Consider the following 14,004-nt stretch of genomic DNA (forward strand, 5'->3'; position numbering starts at 1 on the left):
ATCCTGCAGGCTGTGCTGGAGGCTAGGTGGCACTGCTGCCTGGAGAGAGGCTCTGGCTCTGTGCACACCCGCTGTGGAGTCACTTTTCTATCTGGGCCTACAGTACAGGAAACAGAAAGCTGTGACTCAAACTGCAGCCCTGGTCTGGGGTCAGATCATCCCAGAATGGGTTGGGTTGGAAGGAACCTCAAAGCCCATCCATTCCCACCCCTTCCTCTATTCCTCCAAGCCCTGCCCAGCCTGGCCTTGGGCACTGCCAGGAATCCAGGGGCAGCCACAGCTGCTCTGGGCACCCTGTGCCAGGGCCTGCCCACCCTCCCAGGGAACAATTCCTAATTCCCAATATCCCATCCAGCCCTGCCCTCTGGCAGGGGGAGCCATTCCCTGTGTCCTGTCCCTCCATGCCTTGTCCCCAGTCCCTCTGCAGCTCTCCTGGAGCCCCTTTAGGCCCTGGAAGGTCTCCCTGGAGCCTTCTCCAGTTTTAACTCCACTCCTTCAGTCTCCCTGGTGCTGCTCTTTGTGCAGACAAGCCCTTGATTAAGTAAAGGATATGTTTAGGATAAATAGATTTAAGCCAGATTTAAAACCAATTGAGATGCATTCCCAGAGCAGCTTTTCATCCAGTTTTATTAAGCCAAAGAAATCTATTTGGACATAATAAAATGCAGGGAAATCAGGCACATGATGCTCACTGGAGTGAGGCTTCTGGCACTGCAGTGCACAAGAGCCAGTTTAGTGCAATTATGGAAATAAGTGCACATTACTGTGATTCTCATTATGGATAAACTGCTCATGCTTTGAGATTCACAAACCTGGCAATCCAAGTTTAATTTTCAGGTTTAATGAACATTATTTACCAACTCCTGAGTTCACACTGAGACACACTTTTCAGACAGCAGGGTATTAGCTCCTGGCCTCTCCAAAGTTTGTGCTTCAAGAGGCCTCCTGCTCCTGAAGGGTCAGAAGTCATTATCACTTTGCTCCAGTGGCTCTGGCTTCCTGGCTCGGAGACTGGATTTGCCTGGGGAGATTTCCATGCTGTCATCTTCCAGATCATCCTCCTCCTCCTCGTCTTCATCTTCATCCAGGTCAATCTCACTATCCCCCGAGTCATCCTGCAGGACAGGGAACAGGAGCCCGTGACCAGCTCAGCTCTGCCCTGCCAGGCCCCTCTGCCAGCCCAGCTTCCCCTGGCTCCCAGTGGATGGCAAACCTCCTTCCCCACCCACGGGGCTGATGAACACAAATTCCCTGACTGCTGCTGGCTCTGGGCTATTAAAAGCCTGTCAGGGTGTTTAGCATTGATATGACAGCTACTGTGAGCCCCCAGAATGGAGGGGAAGTGGAGAAGAATGAAGCCCAGGAGAGGAACCCACCTGAGCCTTGCGCCGGCCGGGCCCTGCCGGGGCTGGGGTCCCCTTGGAGAGCCAGAGTGGAGGAACACGAGAGGCAGAGCAGGAAAAAAAGGTACAAGAACATAAAAGAGAACAGAAAGTACCCAGGCTGGAGCAGGGGAGAAGGCAGCAAAGGCAGGCACAGCTCAGGGATCCTGTGCCACACCAGCAGGTGACAGAGGCTGGACACACACTGCTGGCTCTTCCTAACTCCAGGAGCTCCTGGAGGGGCTCAAAGCAGCCTCACTGCTTCATTCCCTGGGCTGGGACACACCAGCAGAGCCTGCAAAGATCCCTGAGCTCTGGGAAGCTGCAGTCACGGGCAGAGCCATGAGACAACTGCAGTGGCTGCAGCTGAGGGAAGTCACAGGCTGAAGGCCTTGGCTCCATCCCTGGCTGTGCTGGGGCTGTGCCAGCAGGGAGAGCTGCCAGCAGGGAAGTCTAAAGGGAACAGGAATCACAGAGGGTGACCATCCAAATCTGTCACTAACGTGGCCAAGGACAATCAGGCAGCACTGCGACTGAAGTGACAACATCTTCACCCACAGCACAACACTCTGCCCTTCCCAGAAATGGGTCTGGATGTCCAGGAGGCAACAACCCTTTAGAGCAGGAGCAAAGAGCAGAGCATGGGCTGCAAGCTCCTCTCCAAGACCCCAAAACTGTGGCTGCTCCGTCCCTGGAACTGTTTTAAGTCAGGCTGGATGGGGCTTGGAGCAACCTGGTCTAGTAGAATGGGTCTCTGGGTAGAACAACATGGATTTTAAGGTCCCTTCCACCTCAAACTGTTCTGGGATTCCCAGAAATATCTGAACTCCCCTCCTTGAAGGGTGCCTGCTGGATTGAGACAGAAAGGTTCCACCTACACTGGGAATTAACAGCAGCACAGGCTGAAACACAAACCCACAGTCACCACAGCTGTACTAGTTCCTTGCCCACTCCAAAACATCACCTGGAGAGAGCAGCCCCACTGCTCCTGGCATGGCAGCAGCTTTTTGGGATGGTGGGGAGAGCCAACTGCAAATGCCAACCACATCCCAGCAGCTGGCTTCAGCTTCCTGGTGCAGATGTGGCCACTCAGGTGTGCCCAGAGGCACAGAAAGGCTGCCCATAGATGCCAAAGGCTGGGCACAGACACAGAGCAAGTGCCTCCTGTGCACAGCTCTGTGTGCCTTTTACCTGCCCACTCACATGAAAACCACAACCAAGGGCAAGGCCAGGAGCCCATGGGCAGCAGGAATCCCAAGGGCACAGCTCACAGTCCTGCTCTCATCCCTGCCCATCCTCCAGGGCACTGATGCTGCCACTACAGGCCATGCACAGGGCTCCAAGGAGTGACTTTTTAGAGCAAGGAGGGGATTTGGGTCCATGTATTTAACTCCAGCTGCACTGCACTGGTCCCTCTTCCCAGAAATCTGCCCCACAGCTCACAGGAGCATTCCTGCAGCCTGTGTGCCATTAGTTCTGCACTGCAGGATGGGGTGTGCACATGGAGCACACAGACTCCAAGACCAAAGGAAAAATAAGGAAGTACACATCTGTGCTGAGGAAAGGAGTCAGCCATTGGAAAGGAGGGGAAGAGCAGCCTGGGGTGTGAGCATTCAGCAGGTAAAAAGGTGTCTCTCCAGCTGAGGAGAGGGCTGGCATCTAAAGCCCTGTCAGAGAAGCTCTGCAGACACAGGAGATGGTTACTCACATCCTCCTCTGTGTCTCCACCTTGCATTGATCCCACGATCCGTGTGCCAACTCTTCCTGCAGGAGCAAAGAGAATCCCCATCAAACCTGGCTGGTGGTCAGAGGAGCAAAGAGAATCCCCATCAAACCTGGGTCATGGTCACAGGGACAAAGAGAATCCCCATCAACCCTGGGTCATGGTCACAGGGACAAAGAGAATCCCCATCAAACCTGGGTCATGGTCACAGGGACAAAGAGAATCCCCATCAAACCTGGGTCATGGTCACAGGGACAAAGAGAATCCCCATCAAACCTGGGTCATGGTCACAGGGACAAAGAGAATCCCCATCAAACCTGGCTGGTGGTACAGAGAGGGAGCAGCAAGGGTCAAGCTCAGGGTGCATCCCTCAGTTACAGGATGAGATCCCAATCCATGCAGTCACCCTCCTTGTTAAGCCTCATTGTTCAGGAGAGGGGAGGAGGGGGTAAGGCTGACAGTAATTAACACTGGACTCAATTATCTGAGAGTTTTTCTCCACCATTAATGATTCTGTGATTCTAGCTCCAGTCAGGGTGCTGTTTCCAGAGCTACCTTATTCCAGCATGGTGGTCTGGCAGGACAAGAGGCAATGGACACATTAAGAAACAGGAAATTCTATCAGAACCAAGAAACCTTTTATTATGTCAGGGCAGTCAAACACTGGAACAAGGTTGCTAAGAGAAGTTTAGGAGTCTCCATCCATGGAGACACTCAAAACCAAACTGGATGTGGTCCTGGACAAGCAGCTCAAAACTCCTGTTAGAGCAGAGAGGCTGTTCCAGATCATTGTGAGAGGTCCCTTCCAACCCAAAAAATCCATGAACTGACACATTTCTTCCTCTGCTTTGGTACACCGAGAACAAAATCCTGTTTTTTCCACGTGGTGAACCCTTTTTCCTTTAGCGAGCTCAGACCCTTTCTGATATTCCAGGATGGATTGAATCTCACAGGAAATCCAGGGAAACCTCAAGAATGTCCTGATGGGAGTTGGATGTGTGAGGCTGAAGAGGGACGTGGGGCTCTGCAGGGAGCTCAGTGGGAGGGGAGCACACACACGTGCCTGCTTGCCTGCCTTTGGCTACCAGAGGCCATGGGAAGATGTTGGCAGGTTTCCTTTGCTGGGGAGGGAGCCTGGAAGTGTTGGGAGTGGGGAGAGCAGAGCTGTGAGCAGGGAGAAGCTCCTGGGAGCTGCCTGGGTGACTCAGCCCTGCTGCTGCAGCCACAGAACCCCCTCAACACTGGATCCTATTTCCAGCCCCGCTGTGTCCATCCCATCCCACCAACTGTTCATTTCCTGCCATCACCAGCTTCCTCCATGCCAAATATGGAATGTTCCAATCTAGAACAATCCAATCTGTGCTGTTTTTAGCATGAAAACAAGGCAGCTTTAAAATATACCCTGGCAAACCTCTTTTTTTCTACTTCCCAAAGCACAAAAGATGACAGGTCCCCTTTGTCCCACGCAGTTTGAGCTGAGTTAGTGATAGGAAAAAGCTGCCTAACTCATCCACAGCTCACCAAAAAAACCCCTGTTTTATCAAGGCAGATCATTAAAAGGATTTTATGTATTTATATAAAAAGCAGTGGCCTCTATGCAGCAGTTGCTGATAACACAGGAAGTGGAGATGGAATTAAGAAATTTCTGGATAGATCTGTCTTCAGGCTTTGGAGACTTTTGCTCTAATTTATGCTACACTAAATGATATAAATTTGGGGGTGATTGCACCTGACATCCTTAGATGACAACAGAACCCCATTTTTGCCCAACCTACAAATGACTCCTGAGTTTAACTGCAATTTTACTCTGTAGAAGGCCCAACATTAAGTGTAAAATTGGGAATTACTACCTCAGAAAGGAGAAAGCTGCAGAGAGCTCCTCAAAGAAGACAAAACTGAGAGAGATACTGAATAGAAAAGAGAATCAAGATATCAGCTAAGGAGAGCTGATGGAATAGGACAGTTCAGAATGCCATGGGAAGAGCTTGGAGGATGCTCCCAGGAGGTGTGCAGGATGCTGCTCCTCCCTCAGAGGCAGCAGTGCAGACATCCCATGGACACATAACTGCTCCCACCTGGAGAACTCCAGCATCTGCTGCTGCCTGGAGCTGCATCCTGCACTGTCTAAGCCAGGAACACCTCCCTGAACTGGCAACTGTGGGATCAACAGGGTCAGGTCCTGCAGCAAACCCTGGCACACTCCCAGGACAGACTCCAGCATGCAGAGGGGCTGCAGCAAACCCTGGGACTGTCCCAGGACAGACTCCAGCATGCAGAGGGGCTGCAGCAAACCCTGGGACTGTCCCAGCACACAGAGGGGCTGCAGCAAACCCTGGGACTGTCCCAGCATGCAGAGGAGCTCTGACTTCACCTGAGCACAAAGTGTAAAGAGGAGAGCAATCAGATTTTCCATGGAGCATTGTTTTCACCCCCAGACCATAACCCCCCACGTTTCCCTGTGTGGGGAATGGCCCTGCTGTGTTCCTGTGTGTCCTGGGGGCAGGCAGGAAGCACAGGAGGCACCTGCATGGCACAGGGAGAGGGGGATGTTGTCACTTGGCTTCCTGGGCTCAGTTCAGCCGGGCTCACACAGCTGCCAAGAGGAGAGGGCCTGTGGTGTTTCCTTCCAGACAATGTGACTCCAGCTGGGACAGGCAGAGCAGTCATTAGGAGAGATGCTGGTATGAACAGGCTGTGATTCACTGCACCTCTGGAGTCAAATCTTCTCCCCGTGCATGGCCATGGTTTGCAGGCACCTCAGAGAGCAGAAGGCAATGTGCATCCCTGATTTGGAGCTGTGAGCTGTTGTCATGTTCCCTCTGTGTGATGCTCCCCATTTTACCAACCTGTGCAGCTGCCCAGGATGGAGCCACAGGGCTGGGATGATTTCCAGCTCCTCAGCAGCAGTGGGTACAGTTAACCCTGTGCCTCACAGCAAGCAGTGACACACAAGCTGGGAGTCAGGACAGCCTGGGAGGGGGGCAGGGGGGTTGGAGCTGACACATTTTGCTCCCAGTCTGCAGATCTGCAGTCAGTCTCCAGTGCTTAATGTGAATTCACAGCATAGGGTCACAGAAGACACCTCTCTTCCCTCTGCATCACATTCCCTTCCACACACAGAAAAATGGGATGAACCTTCTGCTTGATCCTCCTGAGCTGCTGTCCTTTGGGCACTGTGTTCTCAGTCACAGAGTGGTGGAATATCCTGAGTGGGGAGGGACCCCCAGGGATCATCCAGCCTTGCACAGACCCCCCAACAACTCCACCCTGTGCCTGGCATTGTCCAAGCATCCATGGAGCTCTGGCAGCCTCGGGCTGTGCCCATTCCCTGGGGAGCCTGGGCACTGCCCAGCACCCTCTGGGGGATGAACCTTTCCCAAAATCCAGCCTGACCCTGCCCAGACCCCAGCCATTCCCTGTCCCAGAGACTGGAGCTGCAGCCCCCCCTGAGCTCTGCTCTCAGTCTCCTCCTCCAGCTGAACAATCCAAGTGCCCTCAGCTGCTCCTCAGACCCTTCCTGTGCCCTTGTCCCTCCTCTGGACACTCCAACAGCTTCAGATCCCTCTGATATTGTGGCACCCATAGCTGCCCCGAGCAGGGGTGAGGCCACACCAGGGCAGAGCAGAGCAGGGCAATCCCCTCCTCAGAGCAAGACCCTGATCCCAGCAGCATTTCCCAGGCATTGCAGAACCCAGGGACTCGTGAAGCACAGCACAGCTGCTGCATGGGGAGCACACTTCAGTTTATTTCTTACACCTCCATGAGAAGGAAATCTGCCTGGAAGTGAGGGAGCTGTTCCCACCATTTCAGACCTACAGCCTCTCCTCCTCCTCCACCTGGTCTGATGTTGGATGCCCACACCTGGGGGAGGCTGAGAGGGAAGGAAAACATTCTAGAAATTCCATAGCAGAAATCTGAACACAGCCACAAGCTGGAGAGAGAAATTCCACAACCAGAGTGACAATTCCCACTGAGAACAGGACTTTCCTGCTTTTCAGCCTGCCCGTGGTATGGAAGGATTGGAATCAGGACTGTGGAGACTCCCCTGAGAAGATTTGATGGCAAAACTCTCCTTTTCCCTACAGGACTGGAAAAAATGAGGGATAATTCAGGCTCTGCAGCCTTCCCCCAGCATGCAGGGTGCCAGAGGCACTCAGCAGTAAGTGCCCTCTGCCAGCACATCATCAATACCCTGATCCTCTGGGCCAGCTCTGCCCAGGAAAGGGGCTCCAAGAGAGCTGCTCTCCCTGTGTGGCTCTGGACTGACTGTCTGCTAAAAAAACAGGGTTTTATAAAGCTGTCCTCTCACAGCAAGGGTCAAATGGGGCTGAAATTGTTCCTGTCTCAGTAGTGAAATGGTTTCTGAGGTCTGGCCAGGACAAAGGCAGCCCTTAACACCAATGTTGTAAAAGGAAATGAGCTACAGCACAGGAGGAATGGTTCACAGGAGCTGAAACACCCTGGCAGTGTGGAATAAAAGGTGATTTCCAGGCACAGCTCCACAGGGATGGACTATTTCAGCTTCATTCAGCAGCACTGCCTTGTCACCAGCACAGTGTGTCCAGTCTGCCACCTCTGGGAGGGGAAAGGTCCTCATGATGCCACAATGCATTTCAGGACTCTGCTCCCAGGGACTTTAAAAGATGGATCTGCACATGGAATCAATAACATCACCTCAAAACCTGTCACTTCTGATGGTGTGGGTGACAAAAATCTGTTTAGTTCAAGGGGAGACTGGACAGGTTCTTAGGAGAAACTGAATGTACTGAGAGCTTAAATCTGTGCAAGCCACAAGTGATGGGGCTGAAACAGCTGGAGAGCCCTGGGGAGCCTGAGGGAAGCTCCCATGTGCTTCCATTGTCCTTCAGCCAGGGCTGGGGACAGAGCAGGCTGGCTGGATGCTGACCCAGCACCCCCAGGGTGATTCTGCACTCCCAGGACAAGGCTGTGCATCCTTCACCCCAAAGGGCAGCCCAGCTGCACATGAACTGCCATGCAAACAACTCATCTAGGGCCTGGTTCAGGCAGGAGGGTTCTCTACACTGCAAATGGTTAAGACTTCCAGTGCTGAAAGGATTTCTTTTCCTTTGGCACTCTGACAGAACAAGAATCTTACTGCAAGTGGCACCACAAATTCAGGGAAGTCCATTGTATTTGTCACAGCCTCAAATATCTGTTGCCAGACAGAATAAAAATGGATGTGAAATTTTATTCACATTGACAATGTTAAAATTAAAATGTACAGACCAGACTGCCTCCAGCTCTGGTGTCCCCAGCACAGGAAGGATGTGGAGCTGTTGAGGGAGAGTCCAGAGGAGGCACAGAGATGCCCCCAGGGCTGGAGCCAGGCTGGCAGAGCTGGGGGGGCTCACCTGCAGAGGAGAAGGCTCCAGGGACACCTCAGAGCCCCTGCCAGGGCCTGAAGGGGCTCCAGGAGAGCTGCAGAGGGACTGGGGACAAGGCATGGAGGGACAGGACACAGGGAATGGCTCCCACTGCCAGAGGGCAGGGCTGGATGGGATATTGGGAATTGGGAATTGTTCCCTGTGAGGGTGGGCAGGCCCTGGCACAGGGTGCCCAGAGCAGCTGTGGCTGCCCCTGGATCCCTGGCAGTGCCCAAGGCCAGGCTGGATGGGGCTTGGAGCAGCCTGGGACAGTGGGAGGTGTCCCTGCTATGGCTGGGGTGGGATGAGATGAACTTTAAGGTCCTTCCCACCCAAAGCAGTGTGTGATTCTGTGATAAATCAGTGTATAATCTATAAAAGCAAATGATCTGTGACACATGGGCTTGCTACAACAGCCCCCTTAAGGAGGGGCCTGTCCTGTCACTATGACACTGTGACAATAAAGCAGCTGCAGCTCCCCAGACCCACAGGCAGCACCTGCAGCTTGGCCCTGCTCCCCAGCCAGGAGCTCTCACCTCCCTGCTCCCTCCTGGACCAGAGCCCTTCCTGCTCCCCTGATGCTGCTTTTGCCAAGTTTGCTGGCCCAGCAGCTCTGAGGTCAAAGCTCCAGAGCCCACTCCAGCTTCCCCCTTCAGCTGCTCCTGCCTGTTCCTCTCTGCACGTGGGAAGGGGTTGATTTTCTCTCTGCACCACACAAGTCTCCCCCAGCTCCCTCTTTGCTGCTCCACGGGAAACCAAATCCTGTAACTTCAAGCCCTTTAGCTGGCTGAAAGAACAAAACCAGGAGCAATATTGTCAAACCTGCATTTAGTTTGAATTTTGCTGCATCTATCCAGAGCTGATGAAAGGGCTCTTGAGGGTGAGTGTGCTGATTTTTCTCAATTATACCAAGTGGCCTAAAAAGAGAGATTATCTCTCCCTGAGAATCTTGCCTCTATAATGGCAAAACACACTGGAATATCTGCCCACCACTGAGAGAGGGAGGAAGCCTTATCTCCCAGCACTGATAACTCGGGAATTAGAAGTGTAAAAGATGGAAATTAGAATGTAAAAAAGATATAAAAGTGCACCCCAGCAGCCACAGGGACTGAGCACAGTGGGCTCCTTCTCCTCAGCTTGAGAGCAAACGTGGCTCAGCAGCATCACCATGTAAGAAAACACACAGCTTCAAAAGAAAGTGACAGAAATATCCTAAATTGAGTCAAGGAAAAAAGCAGTAATTAATAGAAATAATGTTTTTGTTATGCTGCCTTGATAATTAAGTGCATCTTAAATGCAAATTACTGAAGAACACCAGCAGATTTGTGGTGTGTTTAACAGCAAACATTCAGCCCTGGTTTTCTAAAGAAGCTGCTGCTTCTGACGTTCATCTCAGGTCTTAAAGTCTGATGAACTGAGTTTCCATTAAGGGTAATTAATGACAACAAAGGTCTTCCTAGAAAAATAAAATCTACTGGCAGCAAAATCTACAACTTTTAGAGAAAAACTCTAAAACTGCTATTAAGAGCAGCAGGGACTCAGGTTATGGTGCTCTCTGAGATGAAGCATCACAGTCAGCTACAGGGTCCCTTCCAAAGCTCTAAAACCTGTGTACAAACCTTTCTTTGAGAAATGCAATAAATGTAAAATATTCCTTAGAGAATATCAGTGTTTCTAGCACTTAACAAGACTTTTCAATTTTCAATAAAAACAGAGGAAGGGAGGATAAAAATGCTTAAATTACACTGACTTGAGAATATCAGCTTCTTTCCCTGCTCTCAGTCAGAGAGGGCAAAGCAGAATTCCACTCACAAACCCCCACAAGTTTGCAGTTTATGTGAGGAACAGCTTCCAGCAGGATGGTGGCACATGAAACCCCCCAGAGGCACTTCCTGCAGAGCCCAGAGAGCTTTGTGCTCACAGCTCAGAATCCCTCACTGCTAACAGAAAGAACCACCCTGATTTCCTGGCTGTGTTTTGCCCCACTCCAGACTAACCAGAACATTTCTTTTCCCACCTGAGTGAACCACAGACCCTCACCCAGCAATTTCTCTGAGCTGCTTGTGAGCAGTGGGAGCAGAGGCTGCAGTTGCACTCCCCAGGAAGCAGGACAGAAGGACAGAGGGACAGAAGGCTCACACCCCTCCCTGGGAGCAGCAGCTCAGGTGTGCTCCACCTGTGCCAAGGCAGTGCAGGTGGCTTTCCTGACTCACTGAAGGTTTCCCAGCTGAAACAGGTGCCAAGAGCTACAGGGAAATATATAAATAATAATATATAAATACTTTGCAATGAGAAATGGGATTGCCTCCCTAAGGCTTTGTACAGAACTGCTTCAGGAATGTGTAAGGCAATACCAAGGCAGGATTTTCCCCACACAGTCATTTTTTTTCCCAGTAAATAATCCTGCATTTGCTCCCTGGAAGCATTGTTTTTCCCACAGGGCTTTAATCCTCCTGCAGCTCCTGAGAGCTGAGCAGTGCCAACATCCTGAAGGGTGACAGGGGCTTCAGGATTTGCAGCTACTCAGGTAACTGCAGGTCATCCCTGTGGCTCAAGGCAGCTCAGGAGGGGTAGGATACCTGGCAGGAGAGTTTCTGTGCTGATGCGGTGCCTCGTGATCTGCAGATCCCCCTCGCTGTCAGAGCCTTCATCCTCCTGGATTTCTATGTCAGAGTCATCATTACCTGGTGAAAAACAAAGGCAGCTCATCAGTGTCACCCAAAGCAGCCCCAGCCCAGAGCAGCAGCTGGATACAGGAGACAGCAGCAGTTCTACCTTTGCTCAAGCCAAGAGGAACTGAAAACTCCTGCAGGGAGCACTGGCTCTGCACAGGACACGGCCAATCTCCACATCCCAAGGAGAAATCCTTCAGCAGGGGAGAGCCAAGCAGCACTCACTGCAAACAAGAGCCTTGGGACAATCCCAAATCCCAGGCTGTACCATAAAGGTGCTGTTTAAACAGCCCCTCTGGGCATGAAGAGAAGCTGCTACTTCAGCAAGTGATTTAAAGATAAAACTCTTTGAAAAGCATTTGGCAAGTGTGTGTTTATTATCCAGGTTTTACCCTGACACCAAGAATGTCAAAACCCATCTCCTTGGACTATTTGCCTTTCATTTAATTCTAGATAAGCACAGTTCCACATCTCCAGGTAAAGGAATGCAGCTCCAGCCAAACCCAAGATGCTGGAGAGAAGGGAAGCTTCCAAAGACCAGGAACTTCAGATATTTTCATCATCTGCCTTTGTTTCCTTCTCCCCATCCAAAGTTCCCACTCCAGTGCCAGGACAAACCAAATAGAACCCTATGGGAGGACCCAGCACAGCAACATTTGCTGCTGATTATTTAGAGAAAATAGGCAATTCTTCCCCAGGTACATTTAATTACACACATGTCCGAGCTGAAAATGGAAAGAACTACTTTAATTAGGATTAGTAATGAGCTGACACATCTTTGCAGTATTTAATTATCACACAATATACAAATATTAGACATTTTCTCATCCTCTTTTTTCACTGCAATATTAAGTTAATGAGAAAATAACAATGGCAAGGGAAGTATCTGCCAGCCTGGTAAGATTACAAGGCTCCAGCAGAGTTAGCTACAATTTCTATTTGCACTTTCTTCTTTGGCAAGTGAGGGAATCACTCACTGCTGTGTGACCTGGATGCTGCCTCTGTTTGCCTGGCATTCAGGAAACTGGGGTTTTGTTCAGCCTTGCAGGGGCAAACTCCTTGGGAGGAGCCACGTGGAGCTTCCAGAAAGGATTCAAATTTGTGCTCAATATATTAAAGAGTGAATTTATCATATCTGTGATGGCTCTTACTGGGACTAAAATGTCCTCATTCTTATTTAGTGGGTTTTTTTCCTTCCTTCTTAGTTATTTATTTTCTTTTTAGCAGCAATTTCTCCCTTTCAGGCTTTGTCATTCCTGCTAGGCAGCAGCACTGCCCAGAGCTGAGGATGCTGGAGGGAGCCCACTGATTTCTTGGCCAAAGTTTTCCCATTTCAAGCCCATCTGTGCTTCCTGCTCCTGTCTGGGATCTCCTGGGCCTGAGCTGTCAGCTGAGCAGGGACCTACAGCTTCCCACTGCCAGAGAGCAGGTGGCATGGGACAGGGGGAACAAATCCTTCCCTGTGCCTTTAAAAAGCCTGGACTGCCTTTCCAGCCAAATGAAAATACAAATTCATCACCTGAACTCCCAGCATGTCATGGAATGGGCTGGCTTGGAAGAGACCTCAAAACTCATTTTGTTCCACCCCTGCCATGGGCAGGGACACCTCCCACTGTCCCAGGCTGCTCCAAGCCCTGCCCAGCCTGGCCTTGGGCACTGCCAGGCCTGCCCACCCTCCCAGGGAAGAGTTTCTTCCCAAAACCCACAACACAGCACTTTTCCTGCTGAGCTGTGACTTTGAGATGAATCCTGTTATGGATCCATGGCAGAGTTTGGGTTTTCCTTGCCCAGCCTGGCTGCAGTCCTGGAGCACAGAGCCCAGCTCAGAGCATCACTGCACTGAACTCGTGCCAGAGGCTCAGAGAAGTGACAGCTGCACATTCAGCAATTCCCAAATTCCTGCCTCCAAGCCTCCTGCTCCCTCTAGAAATGACAGCAAGCACCTTTTTCACTCCCCAAAACCAAATACACTGCTCCAGTCCAGCCCAAGGGCTGCTGTTTCCAAGCCCAGCTCTGCCCACGTACAATCTGAGTTATCAGCTGAGCTGAATTGTGCTAAACCCCAATCCCAAGGACACAATCAGAGCACAGGGCTAAGAAATTATCCAAATATACAAGAGAAAGAGAAGCTGAGTACAGGCCTTTTATCAGGATTAAATCAAACACCAGCCCAGCCCAGTGTGACCTGTCCTAGGCAGTGTCCCACACCAACCCCTCACTCCACACCCAGTGTGCCCAGCTCTCACCAAAATATTCCTGGTATTCATGAAATGTGACAGTTCAGGAAGTTTCATTTAACAACATGCAAAAAGACTTACTGCCCTAGAAGAAGCCACAGTCTCATTTGTGTACCACTGCACACACAACTACCATCAATTTTGAGAAGACAAGGAACATTCCTTGTGAAAAAACCCAGATTTTTCTCAGGATCAGCATAAAGCACTGAAGATAATCAACCACAGCACCACTAATTACCATGTGCTTGTACATGGAGTACAGAGCCCACTGAATGGAGCTGGCTTATGAGATTTATATGGGTTTACATGAGGATTATTGGAATTCTCACAACAGACTTATTTATTATTATTCAGCAATCCATGTGCCCCAGTTGAGGCCAAGCTGGCAGCTTCCAGAAGCTTCAGACTGAGGTTTTAAGCAGCTCTTGTATTTTTATAATGAAAAGGTAATCAGCTGAACAAGTCTGTAAATTGTGCTGGGCCCATCTCCCCACTGCTGTGATTGCCTCTGCTGCACAGAAAACACTCCAAAGATCAGCCTGAGAGAGGATATACTGTGGGAATTTAAACCCCACTTGCCTTTCTTTTCAACATTTCTATTTCATA

At 50.7% G+C, this 14,004-nt stretch overlaps 1 protein-coding gene across 2 annotated transcripts in view; it reads right to left on the reverse strand.

Annotated features, from left to right (window-relative positions):
* Nucleotides 1-609: 609 nt before the first annotated feature.
* CLUAP1 (clusterin associated protein 1) overlaps nt 610-14,004 on the reverse strand; it is a 58,405-nt gene continuing 45,010 nt past the window's right edge. The window contains exons 10-13 of one of the 2 annotated variants that reach the window (XM_039731747.1): nt 11,069-11,173; nt 3,091-3,146; nt 1,377-1,418; nt 610-1,115 (exon numbers count right to left, since the gene is read on the reverse strand). In XM_039731747.1, coding sequence (XP_039587681.1) covers nt 960-1,115; nt 1,377-1,418; nt 3,091-3,146; nt 11,069-11,173 — 359 coding nt within the window. In that variant the 3' untranslated portion in view covers nt 610-959. The remainder of the gene's footprint in view (nt 1,116-1,376; nt 1,419-3,090; nt 3,147-11,068; nt 11,174-14,004) is intronic. The other variant, XM_039731748.1, reaches the window with a different exon arrangement.

This window comes from Passer montanus, unplaced genomic scaffold (genome assembly GCF_014805655.1).
Source record: "Passer montanus isolate IOZ18808 unplaced genomic scaffold, ASM1480565v1 scaffold8, whole genome shotgun sequence".
In the NCBI taxonomy this organism is placed as follows: Eukaryota; Metazoa; Chordata; class Aves; order Passeriformes; family Passeridae; genus Passer; species Passer montanus.